The sequence below is a fragment of the Taudactylus pleione genome, unplaced genomic scaffold (assembly GCF_031769625.1).
Source record: "Taudactylus pleione unplaced genomic scaffold, aTauple2 ptg000397bl, whole genome shotgun sequence".
In the NCBI taxonomy this organism is placed as follows: Eukaryota; Metazoa; Chordata; class Amphibia; order Anura; family Myobatrachidae; genus Taudactylus; species Taudactylus pleione.
In genome coordinates, this window is record NW_028284799.1 from 9,017,061 (window position 1) to 9,031,878 (window position 14,818).

Sequence of the window (14,818 nt, forward strand, 5' to 3'; positions counted from 1 at the left end):
CCACAAACTGTAGGTCCCTGAAGAGGGGGTGGCGCAAAGATGACACGATTCTTAGGAAGTGGGGGGACATGGGAGGGCCAAATACTCTTCTGGGAGCATATGGGACTCCCTGAAAATTCGGGAATCTCCCAGAGGTTCCGGAAGAGTAGGTAAATATGCTCTTAACTTAAGTATAATGCTGTGCTGGCTGAGTACAGTATGTACATACTGGCAGGTATGAGTCAGATACGTGTTCCTACTTCATATACCCTTCCGTAGTTATACTCACAGCCAAATGTTGGCTGTGTCACAGCTGCTAAAAGCATCAAAGCTCTTTGTCACCATAAAAGCCTTTAGTGAATTTATGAGACAAAAATAAAAGTGCTAGCTAATACACCAGAAAAGGAAGGTAACATTGACTGCATAGACATTTGATATTTATGATGAACCTTTTATTCCTACACACACAAAAAACAGCAAAAAAGGGTCTAATTATGAAAGATTTCAATTATTTTAAAACCATGCATCTTGCAAAAATGTAAGGTTTCTTTATCAGGAACATGACAAAATGATGTAACTGGCCTATATATTAATGCTATAATGCTAGAGATATCACAGATATCTGTAATCTTTTAAATACTGCCTTACCCATAGTTCTCTTTAGGGATGGTGCAACAGGGCTATTTAACAATCTTCACTTATCACACCTTTTGTGGGGAAAGGCAGTCTGGGTAGGGATCTTCTGATCTCTCCATAGCAGGCTGGATGCTCCTCCTCTCACTCCTCCGTGTAAAGTTTATATACACATACGTGACATGATACCTGCATGTGTGCAGTAAGTAAGTTGGCACATAACCTGCAAGTATAGTGGCATGGAAATGACATATAAGAAATCTAAATATTTTAGATGGCAGCAACTTGACATAAAATAGCTGCAATGCTAATAAATGATGTACTGTACTATCAGCTGGCTGAGTCCAATATGCTAAAAGCCTATCAGAAGTGGTTAGATAGTGCTGCTCATATAATCATCATCCGCATCATGTACAATACTTTTACAGTACATCAGGACTTCAGTTCCCAGAAAAGATACAGGCCTATATACTTCAATCTGCAATAAATGAGGGCATGCATCAGTAACTTCCTATTGGTCCTTGCATTCATTTCCCTAGGCTGCGAACACAACACCTGCTTTTTCTGTGGCTGTCTAAAGTTTGGGGGTGCCACTTAGTATCCCTGTATGCAAACCAGAGACATTGATTAGCCTGTAGTTGTCATTTCACTAATGTAGTTTAAAGAAATGAAAACAAACATCTGATTGGTTGGTAGCGGTTTTCATCCAAGTAATAATTACCGTAAGTCCCAGTATAATAAACTAGTGCATATCTTATGTAATTAAATTACAACAATCTTTTAACTATGCAGGGTCAGTACAAATATGTCACTATAGAAGCTCTGTCTAATGTATTATCTGTGTCAACTTAAACATTTTTATGAGTACATGTTTTAAGTCAGGACTTACAGTATACAGTATATCTGAGGATACATAGATATTCATAAATAGCCTGTCACTGTATTGTTATGCTGGGGCACGAGAACTTTCCATCACAACTACGTGTGTAATTTCCAATAATAGCACACTCATGCCAGCTGCTAAAAATAAATGCTTTGCTCTTTATAAAGCAGCTGCACCTTCCAAATGCCAACAGCAGATTGAAGCACAGACACAGCAAAGACAACTTGTCTAATAGACCCACAAGCAGAAAGAACAAGATCATGTCAGAACGTAGAATACCCTTCACTTTCCTCCGCACCCCAAGCTGGGATCCATTCCGGGACTGGTACCAAGGCACAAACCGACTGTTCGATCAATCATTTGGTATGCCACGAATACCTGAAGACTGGCACCAATTCCCTAGCACCAGCTGGCCAGGTTATGTCCGTCTCTTTCCAAGTCAGTCACTGGATGTTGTGCCGGCTGCCACTACTCCAGCTGTTGCCTCACCTGCTGTAACAACTGTACCTGATTTCAATAGGGTCTTGAGCCGGCAACTCAGCAGTGGAATCTCAGAGATCCGTCAAACATCGGACAGCTGGAAGGTCAGTCTGGATGTTAACCACTTTTCTCCAGAGGAGTTGGTTGTGAAAACTAAAGATGGAATTGTCGAAATCACAGGTATGTTAATCTGACAGTGATATAGCCATTTATTTATACACTGGCCAAAAATGCAAGAGTATTCTTAAAGGGAAAATATTAACCTTGGAAATAATGATGAAAAATATTTATTATTTATTTTTCTAAGATATACTTTATACTGGTTATTCATATCCAGGCCTTGTCAGTCACTTTATTTCTTACCAAACTGGTTTAGCAATGCAATGTGTACAAGCAACTAAACATTCATTTTGAAACAGATCCAAATTGTATCTGATCAGATTATATTTAAGGGAATATAGGGAAAATAACTTTTAGCTACTTTCCACATGATTTATGTAACCTGCCTATTTGAGAAGAGCCTAATGCAGAGGATATCTAAATATCTCCTGAGTTAGGCAAACTAAAGTACAATGCTGTCCCCATTTATCTCAGTGGGGATTGTCTCTGGCCCAATTTAAAATGCTTAGCTTTTCCGACCTTGTTTCTGATAGGTAACGCTATCTCCAGACGTTAGCAGCTCTTTCTTATGAAAAGCAATTGGAGTATAAAGGGAAATTCTTAGATCGCCCCACTCCTTCCAGGCCCTTTTTGTTCCTCGGGACTGCTGCTTATTGGAGTTGCTGTAAATTGTCCAAAACCCATGGCAAATGCAAAGGGGGTTTCCGGTTACCTGGAAACCCCCCTCTCAAGCCCACACCATGACCACAATAGAAATAGCAATATAATAGAATTTTACTAGTGCTGCATGTTCTTCTCAGTATCACAAATGAAATAATTAGCAACACCTGTGGATATTTTAATATGTGTCAGCTACTAATAAATACACCTGTGCACCAACTAGGAAATCTGGAAAACATGCACATAGGGTACAATGCTATAGACCATCAATAGGAGTAATTATTAATACCATATTGTAAAATACTATCCAGTGCATAACGAGACCAATATGTACACATACGTCCAGGGCAGTGCTAGGTTCTTCTGCTGCTCCCCCAGACTCCCGGACTTGCTCAAATGCTTTGTAATGGTGCCTACATCTGTAATAAAAACTTTCAGCTCAGGCAGGATGGCCCTACTGCCACATCTAATGGCTTACTGTTATCACTGGTCCTGTATATGCTGGATTTATGACACACAATACACTGTGTATGACGCATATTAGAGCTGGATAAGTGCTAATTATGCCCTCTTCATGGATTGGCCACATTCGCTCTAAAACCAAGCATTTGGAAACCCCCCTCTAGAAATGCTGCATTTGCCACTGAAACCACATCTCTTCTTTCCACAAATAGCGTAGTTAAGAGATGTTATTAGGAAAAATCTGAGGATATAAATATGCCCCATAGTCTGCAGAAGTTTGTTAAACTTATTCCCAAGGACAAACTGATATCATGGCTAATAATATACTTGGGACATTTATGAAAACTGGAGCACAGGGAAATGTGACTATGGTCTACATTCACAGTCTGGCTCACTGGGGATCTGCTGCCAGTTCATGTATTCTGAGACAATGGTTAGAGGTACCTAGCTCTTTGCACCCACTCCCACACATACAATCGGCATTGCTGACGTCACAATCAGCGATGCCAAGTGTAGGTATCTCTATACATTGTCCTGGCATACACTGACTGGCATTGGCTCCCTGGTGAGAGAGTTTATCTGACTACATTACAGCCAATTGTTGCTGCGGTCCAGTGAATGCGCAGTAGCTCTGGTGGATCCAAACCTGGAAGTAAAGTAATGGCGTAATCTATCGCTGTACTAATGTGTCTTTGTAGAGGCAAGCTCCTATCAGAGCTTGTGTCCCGGCAACACAAGTTTAATACATTTCCCAGATAATGTGTTTCTTATTGAGCAATATGCAGCAATAAGAAATTAAATTCTGGGGTTAGAACACAATTTATAATAAATATGCCCCTTAGATTAGGGAAATCTAATTATAATATAATGTTATTTATTACAACTCCAATCCATAAAATGCAGCAGGTTATGTTTTCATTCCTAACAGGTAAATAGACAGTATTAAAATAACTGTGTAATGTTTATAAGTGTAATGTTCATAAAACCTTATTGAGCAACCTTAACAATAACTGTAAATAAGTGAATAATAAAACACTACCAGTACAGTAGTGTTCTGATAACACCCATTACCATCTGTATTTCTGTTGCATATCCTTAGGTGTGTGTCTTTAGATTGCTCCTAACTCAACATTCAATTATTTTGTTTTTTCATTTTACAATACCTACGTAGGCATTCTCTTTTATAAATAAGCATTTGCTTTCTTGTAGGAAAACATGAGGAGAAACAAGATGAGCATGGCTTTATTTCCAGATGCTTTACCAGAAAATACACGTGAGTAGACATTTGAAAAAGCACAGATGAGAAACGTACGTCAGTCAGACTGACGAGCCGGCAGCTCACTCTTCAGTCTGAGCATTTGCAGGAGATACGGTTTTGTTATCTGGTAAATAGCAGTAGTTAATAATAGATACACGTAGACCCGGATGTATAACAAAGTCAGTGTTAAAAACAAATAGAACTGACTTATGGTGAGTACACACGTAGCAGAAATATCTACAGAACGAGTGATCTGCAGATATATCTGTAGATGATGGTCGTTTATATACACTGAACGACCATCATCTTCCAGGCAGCCGAGGAGTCCCGCTGGCCAGGTCCTCCCCCCTCTCGCGGCTGCATGTGTTGATCTGTTGATCGCCCGTACACACTTGCCGATGGACAGATATGGTGGCAGATATATCTGTGCATCGGCTGTACAGCACAGCCGATGCGATATGTCTGTGACCGATGTCATTCACAGACATATCGCTGGTACACTCTGGCTGACGGGCACCTGATATATTATGGCCGATCAATTGATCGGTCAATATATCTGTCAGCGTGTACCCAGTTTAAGACTACTGTATTGTTTATAAGCTAGACAGGTGATCTTTTTTTTACATATTACACTACATGTGCTGTAATGTCCAAGAACGGACTAAATTAAATCATCGGTCATCTGACTAAAAGAATCCTAATATTCATAGGCCTGTGGAAAAGCCGTCACACCTCCTGGCAGGGGTAATACCTATGTTATTACCTGCTTACGTCATTACATTAGCTGTGCCTATCCTTCCAAGTTATTCCTCAGTGCATAACACCAGTGAAAGTCTAAACTAGGGATGTGCAGGCTCGGATAGGTTCGAGTTTGCACGCCGAGTTCGGATTTTTCCCTCCAAAAAAACGGAACTCAGAAAGAGGCAAAACGTCATCTTGCATGGACAAACAACATCGTTCCTACTTTCCAGGAATGATGATGTTTGTCCATGCAAGATGACGTTTTGCCTCTTTCTGAGTTCCGTTTTTTTGGAGGGAAAAATCCGAACTCTGCATGCAAACTCGAACCTATCCGAGCCTGCACATCCCTAGTCTAAACATGACAACTGTCTCTACATGGATTACATTCTATATACTGGTCAACAATATACTGTATTCTGCTTCTTAATTTCCTAATACTTATTAGGGTAATAATTATTTTCCTAGGTTAGGATTTTGAGATCAGAACTTGCTCTTAGCTGCCAATAAGACTTGTCTTTTAACAGTTACACATTTCCATATTATATTTTTTATTTTATATTTCATCACCTATGTTTTTTATATTTCGCAGTTAGTCATTACCAATAAAGGTTATATTTTAAATGTTCATGACAGTTAATGTGTGGACCGTAATTAGAATACTTGTCTTCTCTCACACCTCTTTATGCTAATTACCCCTTATTCTAGAGAGTACCACCCTTACTAATGAAGTGATTATCTCACAATATATTTTTGTTAAATATAGGGGTGTGGTGAATACTAGATACTTTAATATTGTGTAACTATCATTCTCTTTGTGCAGATTTCCCATTCTCCTTTCCCCTATCCCTAATATTACGTACAAGCACAGCTGTCTGCTTGGATTGGTGACTGGCTCACATACCTCTCAACAAGTCATATGATAAATCACAGACACATTATTGTATCACTCATCAGACCAACAACTGTAAATCTAGGCCATTCTGCACACACAACTTAGCATTTCATTTTGAATTGATAGACTATTGTACACATTTACTGCTAACATGTTCTACTTTACAGTTTACAGTACAAATATACTGAAATTCACATGTTCACAAATGTGCACAGAATAAATTCGCATTCAGCTCTGCTTGGAACAACTTGCAGCTAAACACGTGGTCCGGAGTAGGCAAAGAGAGGGATCTAAACGTACTTTCTAGTAGAGATGAGCGGTTTGGTTTTGGTTCAGATCTTCCCGCCAGGTTCTATTTCGGAACTAGGCAAAACGCTATCTTTCATGGACATCTGTGCTGATATGTCCGTGAAAGATGATGTTTTGTCTTGTTCTGATATCCGAACTTAGTGGGAAGATCAGAGTCAAAACGAAACCGCTCATCGACACTTTCTAGCTATTTTGGCCACACAGTCATTTAGGGCCTGATTCAGAGCTGCACATAGTGTTTATGCCACAAGCAAGTGGATGATGTTTTCAGTCTGCCCATACATCTGAGTCATATTGCACATGTGTCCTAATGGTTACCACATACATGCCGACTATCTGGCTGCCCCTTCCGGGAGGGAGCAGCCAGATCGGCATTACTGGGGGGCGTGGCCAGCAAACGGGGGCGGGGCCGGCCAGATGGCAAGTTTTTGCAGGCGGGGCGGGGGCGGAGCCACACGAGCACGTCATTTTGGCCCCGCCCCCGCTACACAATGCCGATATTACAGACAGTGTGAAGCAGGGGGCGGTGCCAAAATGACGCGAATCGCGTCACCGCCCCCCTTCGTTGCCAGGGTTTTTACAAGTTATTGCGGTGGGAAAGGAGGGATCCGCGGCAGCCGGGAGACTTGCCTACCATCCCGGGAGGTCGGGAGCAGCACCCGATTTTCGGGAGGCTCCCGACCAAATCGGGAGGGTAGGCAAGTATGGGTTACCGTTCTAAGGGCCTGATTCAGACTTGGGAATAGAGAGAGATATATCTCTCTCAAGTGATCATCTTGGTGAAACCATGCTGCACTGCAGGTGGGGCAGATTTAAAATGTGCAGAGATTTATACTTGGGAGGGAGATGTCCAAACTGACATCTAAATTCTAGAGTAATAATAAAGATGTGCAGTATTTGTGAGCTACATGCAAAAGCAGCCAGTATTTACATGGTTTGCCCGGGGACACAGTTACTGTAAGTGCTATCTCTCTCTCTATTCCCAACTCTGAATCAGGCCCTAAGGCCCCCATTTACTAACTAGTTTTATCACCAAAATGAGTGATAAATTTCACTGTGTATGATAAATGGTGCTCCAGCCAATCAGCTCCCAACTGTCATTTTTCTAACAGTTGGGAACTGATTGGCTGGAGCACCATTTATCATACACAGTGACATTTATCACTCGTTTTAGTGATAAAGCTCGTTAGTAAATGAAGCCCTAAGATGCAGATTGAAATTGCACACAGGGAGATGGAATTTTGGTGGACATTTCTCGGTGGTAACAGGGGGGTGGCTAGCCAGACACGGGCAAATTGCGGTCAGCAACTAAGGCCCGTATAAAATTTTGTGCGAAAAGTCAGTTTCAGCAGAAAAGTTTCGCCGTATTCAATTTCAAATACTTTTCGCCGATGCGGAAAGTCAATGCAATGGACCTGGCGAAAAAGTTTCGCCTATGAATAGCAGGTAGAAAAAAGTGCAGAATTGGGGTTTGGGGGTGCAACGTTGAGGGAACCCCCATGCAGGCTTAAGACAGCCCCCCAAAGATAAACTGTGTAAAAAAAAGTTTTAAAAAAATACTTCCGTAGACCCCAAGAAAGTACTTCCATTTTGGGGTGAAAAAGACCAAAGTAGGGACACACACTTAAAAACTAAACTTAAATTAATTAAACTTAAAGGTGTTTTTAAGTTTGCAGGTGCTTGCGGCAGGTGGATTTTTTATGATTTTGAATTCTTCACTTTAGCAACTTAAAAATATGCTACCCCCATTTTAGGTACCCAAAATTTGATGGGACTACTTATTTTCACAAAAACAACTTCTAAATGCTATTCTTCACTCCTTATGCAAATACGCAAAACAGCACCTATTGAGACCATTTAAAATCCCCAAATACCTTCAGCAGGCCAACTCGGGGCTATCCATAGCGATCCCCCATGTCAGTGCATCTTTTAGGGGGTTGTCAAGCTGATTACCCCATTTTGAAGAGGACTTTCCGCCTGTTCAAGTTTCGCCGGGTGCCGTTTTAGCTTACTTTCAAATTGAATACGGGGAATTGCAGGGACGCACATGAAAAGTTTTCGCACCCAAAACATGTGATATAGGACAAAAGTTCGGCAGGCGAAAAAGTATCGCGGGTGCGAATCTAATTTAATACGGGCCTGAGTCTTAAGACAGAGAATCTGTGCCTCCATAGGGCTGGTGCAATCGTCAAGTGTGTGACCGATAGTGCGCCTTAATATGCACAGCGATGGATTAGCTCCATAGACGGTGGGCGTCTCAGTAGGTAGACCATCAGCCGCGACATAAGCATAAAGACACAGTCACGGCTGCAGCTTCATCCACTACTGAATGTACATAATGTTTAATGTTCGGTGCCAGGTACAGAGAGAGATAAAGTGACTTGTGTAAGATGAGAAGGAGCCGGCACTGGGATTCCAGCCAAGGAGACTCTTAAAGTTCTTTTCCTCTCTGTTTCACTCTAATTTAACTTTTTATTGAACTTATTTTAAACTTAAGAAGTATGTGGCAGCCAATAATCTTCCCTATTGTAGAACCAAAGGAAAACATACCCAATTTTAATCACACTATATAAATCTATTTTTCAATAAAAAGTATGATGAAAATATGGACACATTTGGGGTGACTCAAAGTTGAGCAGAAAGCAAAAATAGTAGTAACTTAGGCCCTGATTCAGACCCACTCGCAAGCGGCTGTCCGCTCGCAAGTGGGTCGATGGTGTGCACTGCGCATGCGCACGACGGCGGGAGCTCCGTCGTGCGCATGCGCCAGACGCGACGAGCGAAGGACTTTCCTTCGCTCATTGTGTCTGATCAAAGGGGGCGTGCTGTCAATGTTGATTGACAGCACGCCCCCTTTGGTGGGCGTGCCTCCCAGACGGGGGCGTTCCCAAGGGACATCACTAGTGATGTCAGTGGGAGTGATTTTGGCTCTGATAGAGCCAAAATCACTCCGGGCCTTGCAGTTGAGAAATTCAACCGCAGGCTCCGGCTCGCAGTGGCGATGGTCGCGATGGTCAAGACCATCGCGGCCATCAACCTGCACGCTCGTATAGGCTGTAGGTGGTGACCCACAGCTATATGAGCGTCCAGGAGGACGCTCCATAATTATGGAGGACGGCCCTCATTCAGAGCGTGCACTCTGCTCAGAGCGTCCGGCTCTGAATGAGGGCCTTAGCTCCTTGGCAAAACCATGTTGCAATGCAAGGGGGTGGAAATACATTTTCTTTTCTTTATTTGTATGCAGGGTAAATACTGGCTGCTTTTACATGTTGCCCACAAATGCTTTACTTTTACACACCAAATTAAATGTTAGTTAGGACACGCCCCTCCCAACTACAAATCTCTCTCTTCACATTTTAAATCTGCCCTTTCTGCAGTTCAACTTGGTTTTGCTAAGGTGTAAAGTTACTGCTTTTTTTCTCCCAACTGTAAATCAGCTTTTCATCCATCTCCCATACTTGTTTCAGATAGAATTAGTGGTAAAGAGTTTCCTTGTGTGAGGTGCATGTCCTTTCATTGCATTCTAAAAAGACCAAACACAAAATGGAAACAGAATATATAAATACTGCAAAATGTTTTATTTTGATGAATGATGTCCCATTGGTTCCTTTATTCTCATACTATTGTGCTTATCAGTTCCACATCAGACCCAGTACATCAAAAAGGGCTGCATCTGTAATTATTTAGCTCAATTTGGATTAATGGTCGGATTGAGACTCAGAAGCCGTGGCGGAACTCCCGGAGACAATGGAGTCATTTGCCGCCGGGCGCCAGCCTTGAAGGGGGCACCTGGCTCCATTGTTCCCCGGCCGTTCCGGGCACTGCATGGAGAAGGAGCGCCGCTGATCGGTGCTCCACCTCCATTGGCGTAACTACAGGCGGTGCAGGGGGTGCAGTAGCACCCCCTGCACCCTCCATATGCCGGGCGCCCGCTGAGTGTGTTGCCAGCGGGCGCCCGGCTCCTTCTCGTCCCCCCACCGGCGCCAGCGGCAGCCGGATCTCACTCCTGAGCTCTGGCTGCCGGGTCCCGCAATGCACTATGGGAGTGACGTCATGACGTCACACCCATAGTTCCGAGGAGCAGGCCGGACGGCAGCAGCACTGGAGCGGGGTTCAAGGTAAGTATTGTTTTTTTTGTGTGTGTGTGCGCGAGTGGGGTGCTCAGTACAGGGGGCATTACTGGGCTTACTACAGGGGGCATTACTGGGGGTACTACTGGGGCTTACTAAGGGGGCATTACTGGGCGCACTACTGGGGCTTACTACAGGGGGCATTACTGGGGTTTACTACAGGGGGCACTACTGGGGCTTACTACAGGGGGCATTGCTGGGGGCACTACTGGGGCTTATTAAGGGGACATTACTGGGGGCACTACTGGGGCTTACTACTGGGGGCACTACTGGGGCTTACTACAGGGGGCATTACTGGGGCTTACTACAAGGGGACATTACTACAGGGGGACATTACTACTGGGGGACATTACTGGCACTACAGGGGGCATTACTGGTATTACTAGGGGTATTACTATAGGGGGCACTGCTGGGGCTTACTACAGGGGACTACAGGGGGCTTACTACTGGGGGCATTACAGGGGGCTTACTACTGGGGTCAAGACAGGGGCTTACTGCTTGGGGCACTACAGGGGGCATTACAGGAGGCATACTACTGGGGGCATTACAGGGGGCTTACTACTGGGGGCATTAGAGGGGCCTTACTACTGGGGGCACTATTGGGAGCACTAAAACTGGGGGCACTACAGGGACCCTTACTACTGGGGGCACTTCAAGCGGCATTACTATTGGGGCACTGCAGGGAGCATTACTACTGGGGGCACTACAAGGGCATTACAACTGGGGGCACTACAGGGGCCCTTACTACCAGGGGCACTGCATAGGGGCACAACTACTGGAGGTGCTGCATAGGGGGACCATAACTGGGGGGCACTACATAGGCGGGCACTGCATAGGGGTCCTCTACAGAGGGCACTGCACAGGGGGACCACTACTGGGGGAACTGCATAGGGGGGGTGACAGCAGCTGGGGCTGGCATAGGTGCTGGGGGGGATGGTTAATTTTTTTTGGTTAATTTTTTTGGGGGGGCCACCAACATTTATCTTGCCTCCGTGCACCTAGGATGAAGTTACGCCACTGCTCAGAAGATGTATATTTTTAACAAACACCAGTCCTCTTACATTCTTAGGCAAATAATTATAATAATAATGTATTTAGAAGGCCCACAAACTCAGCAGTGACGGACAGACAGGATTACAAATAATAGAAAATACCAATCGCACAAAAAAAAAATATAGAAATAATACATTGGTACATGGTGATTGGTGCCACGGAAATCACCGGGAAAATGTCAGCCGGGTGCTGCTGACATTTTCCCAAAGATCTGTGCAGTAAAGGAGTCATCGGGAACATGGTGCAACCACCATGTTCCTGGAGACCTGCATCTGTGCAGTAGAGTTTACTGTGCAATTGCGCTGGCGAATGGGGAGGCTGCACAGAGACTGAACACGGCCCACCTCCTCTCTTAACAGCCCCTGGGTTGATAAAATGTTACGGGGAGGTAAGCACTCTGATTGCCCCTTTCACCTCTGGACCCGCCACTGCTGCTGGTGACAGCTTAAAGTCTACTTTAAAAAAGGCAGATCTGAGACAATATGAGCTCTATGGACATGGAGCACAAATGAGACTGTAGCTGGTGGAACTTGCAGAGGGACTAGTACCAATTGTGAGTAGGATAGGCTATAGTGAAGATGTGGATTGTAAGAGAGTGCTTGAAAAATTGATGTTTGAGGGAGTCTGATTACAAGGAAGGAAGTTCTAATAGTGGCGAACAGCATGCGAGATGTCTAAGAGGTGAAAGTGATAGGTGAGTATCAGAGAGGAGGTGTAGGTTGAAAATGGAATGAAAAGACAAGTTGGAGTGTATCCCATGATGAGATCAGTGTTGTATGAAGGAAAGGAACAGGTGAGGGCTTTGAAGATGAGAGTGAGAAGCTTGAATTCAGCACTGAAAGTAATAGGGAGCTAGTCTAGGGAATTCAGGAATGGATCAGCAAATGTGGAACAGAAAATCAGTGTCACTGTTATATTTAGGATGGTTTGTTAGGGGATGGGTGGGTGAGGGGAATGGCAGAAAGCAGATTGCAGAAGTCAAGACAGGAGACAGTGAGGGAATAAATAAGCGTTTTGGTAATGTCCTGAACGAGAATGGTACATATTCTGACAAATATGAAGCAACGAAAAATATTTGTAAATGTACTTAAACTTTTCAATATTTTAAGTTTCATTTACTACTATGGCCTAATTTCGGCATGGTATAATAAATTGCAAGTGTCATCCTGGTGTGTCACAAGACCAGTAAGGCTGGGAATCGCTGTGTTACTGTGAGAATGTCGTAATCAAAAAGTACTATACTTATAATATATGGATTTTTTGACTGGGCATGTCAGTTGTTCAGTAAATATAAATAACATTCATTAACAGGGTTTATGTAAATACCACTCTAAAATAAGAGATTACATATATTTGAATAAGATGTGATGTGTCTGCCAAGTGATTTATATGTCATTCAACAAAATGAATTATGATCTCTCTCTTCAGTCTTCCACCAGGTGTAGATATTTCTACTGTGGCATCATCTCTTTCCCCAGACGGTATTCTGACAGTAGAAGCACCTCTCCCCAAGCCAGCAATCCAGTCTGCAGAGATCACTATTCCAGTAACTTTCCAAAGCCGGGCTGAGATTGGTACATCCGAGGCAAAGAAAGCAGAGGTGGCTGCCAAGAAATGAGGGGACCGGATTTATTTCACTGGGTTTCTGTTTAATATCACATCTTTTACACGCATAAAGTAGTTTTGAAATATACATTTTGAAAAATAAAAGTATCTGCCTTCTTTTTATTTATTGCATGTACTACTAACAGTCACTATTACAGAGCACTTAGCGCCAGTCCCTGCTGTCCATGAATAGGGTAGTTTTCATGTATTTGCATTTGAACATGTAAATGAATCACTAGTAGATTATTGACCATTATAGTAGCAGAAGACATGTTTATCTGTGTATCTTCACAAGGCTACGGAACTGAGAGATAAAATCTACATTTAATATACTAGTTGGTACATTATCATAAATATTAAAACCATGTGAATCATACAAATTAATGTACACATTCATATCTTATAAGGGCAAAACTGGGGCTCCCACGTGTGTTGTTCTAACTAGAACACCCCTTTTTTTCTATATAAAATATTAAACACACAATATTTTCTCATTATTCAGGCACTTGAGACACTGAAATTAATAGGTTTCCAATTATTATTATTATTATTATTATTAATAATAATAATAATGATAATAATTATATAGTAATTTGCACTTTTCTCCCAAAAGAACTCAAAGTGCTTTACATTTGCATTTAAAAAAGAAACAAAAAACTTATCTAATAGCCTACAGAAAAGTGAGCTATGCATTGGGATTCATCTATTATTTTTTTATTTGAAAGAACCTAGAGGAAATCCTTGAGTTAACTTGTAAATCTTGAGTCTGTTCTTGAAGGTTTCCTGGAATGGCTGAACCACCATCAAGTGGTTTTTTTTTTCGTTTTTGGTTTTAGATTTTGGTTTTGGATTTTTGATAAAATAGCTAAAATCATGTAACTTGAACCTGTTTTTGTTCCTATAGTATTATTAACATCAATAGCATTCATTTCCAGTCAATTGTGACTACCTCACAGCACCTGAAATCATGAGGAAAACACATAAATGCTATCCATAAGAAGCGTAATCTGGTTTTTATATTTGACTTCCAATCATGACGACACACTGAGGCGATGGAGTGTAGAGGATGCTCCCGGCATCTATGCAGCAGAGCTACTTACTACAGGGCGCCATTCCAAGCACCCTGTATGCCAAATGCAGGTGCCATGGGACAGCAACAATGCCAACTCCCGGGCCCTGCACCATGGGCGATAGCACAGCTCGGCCAGCGCTAGTTATGGCCCTGGCTATACATGCAACCACTGTTCTCTCTTAATACTCTGAGCTGTAACACTGCACAATCTGTAGTTGTTGCATGTAGACTGACTCACATGGCCACACCATATACTGTAGCTTGCAAAACTTTATAGTTTAGCGAGATTGTGACTAGTTAGCAGATTTTTTTATTAGTTTGTAATATATATATATATATATATATATATATATATATACATATATATATATATATATATGTACAGTATATTACACACACACACACACACACACATATATATATATATGTGTATATAATATATACAGTATATATAAATATATATCTATGCAGATTTTTTCATCATATAATATGATAAGAAAACAGTGCCATCTAGTGTAGGATATTAAAAGTCCTTGAACTT

The 14,818-nt window shown here is 42.4% G+C and overlaps 1 protein-coding gene across 1 annotated transcript; it reads left to right on the forward strand.

Annotated features, from left to right (window-relative positions):
- The first annotated feature begins 1,672 nt into the window (after positions 1-1,672).
- HSPB1 (heat shock protein family B (small) member 1) lies at positions 1,673-13,310 on the forward strand. Its single transcript, XM_088446329.1, has 3 exons — positions 1,673-2,155; positions 4,427-4,490; positions 13,029-13,310. Exons 1-3 carry the CDS (start codon positions 1,756-1,758, stop codon positions 13,216-13,218), a joined length of 654 nt encoding a protein of 217 aa, XP_088302455.1. The 5' UTR covers positions 1,673-1,755; the 3' UTR covers positions 13,219-13,310.
- Positions 13,311-14,818: the final 1,508 nt, after the last annotated feature.

Excerpts from the sequence above, each read along its gene's own strand:
- HSPB1 (XM_088446329.1), top strand. The coding sequence starts at position 1,756 with ATGTCAGAACGTAGAATACCCTTCACTTTCCTCCGCACCCCAAGCTGG. Across the intron at positions 2,156-4,426 it reads TGGAATTGTCGAAATCACAG|GAAAACATGAGGAGAAACAA; the intron begins GTATGTTAATCT and ends GCTTTCTTGTAG. Across the intron at positions 4,491-13,028 it reads TGCTTTACCAGAAAATACAC|TCTTCCACCAGGTGTAGATA; the intron begins GTGAGTAGACAT and ends CTCTCTCTTCAG.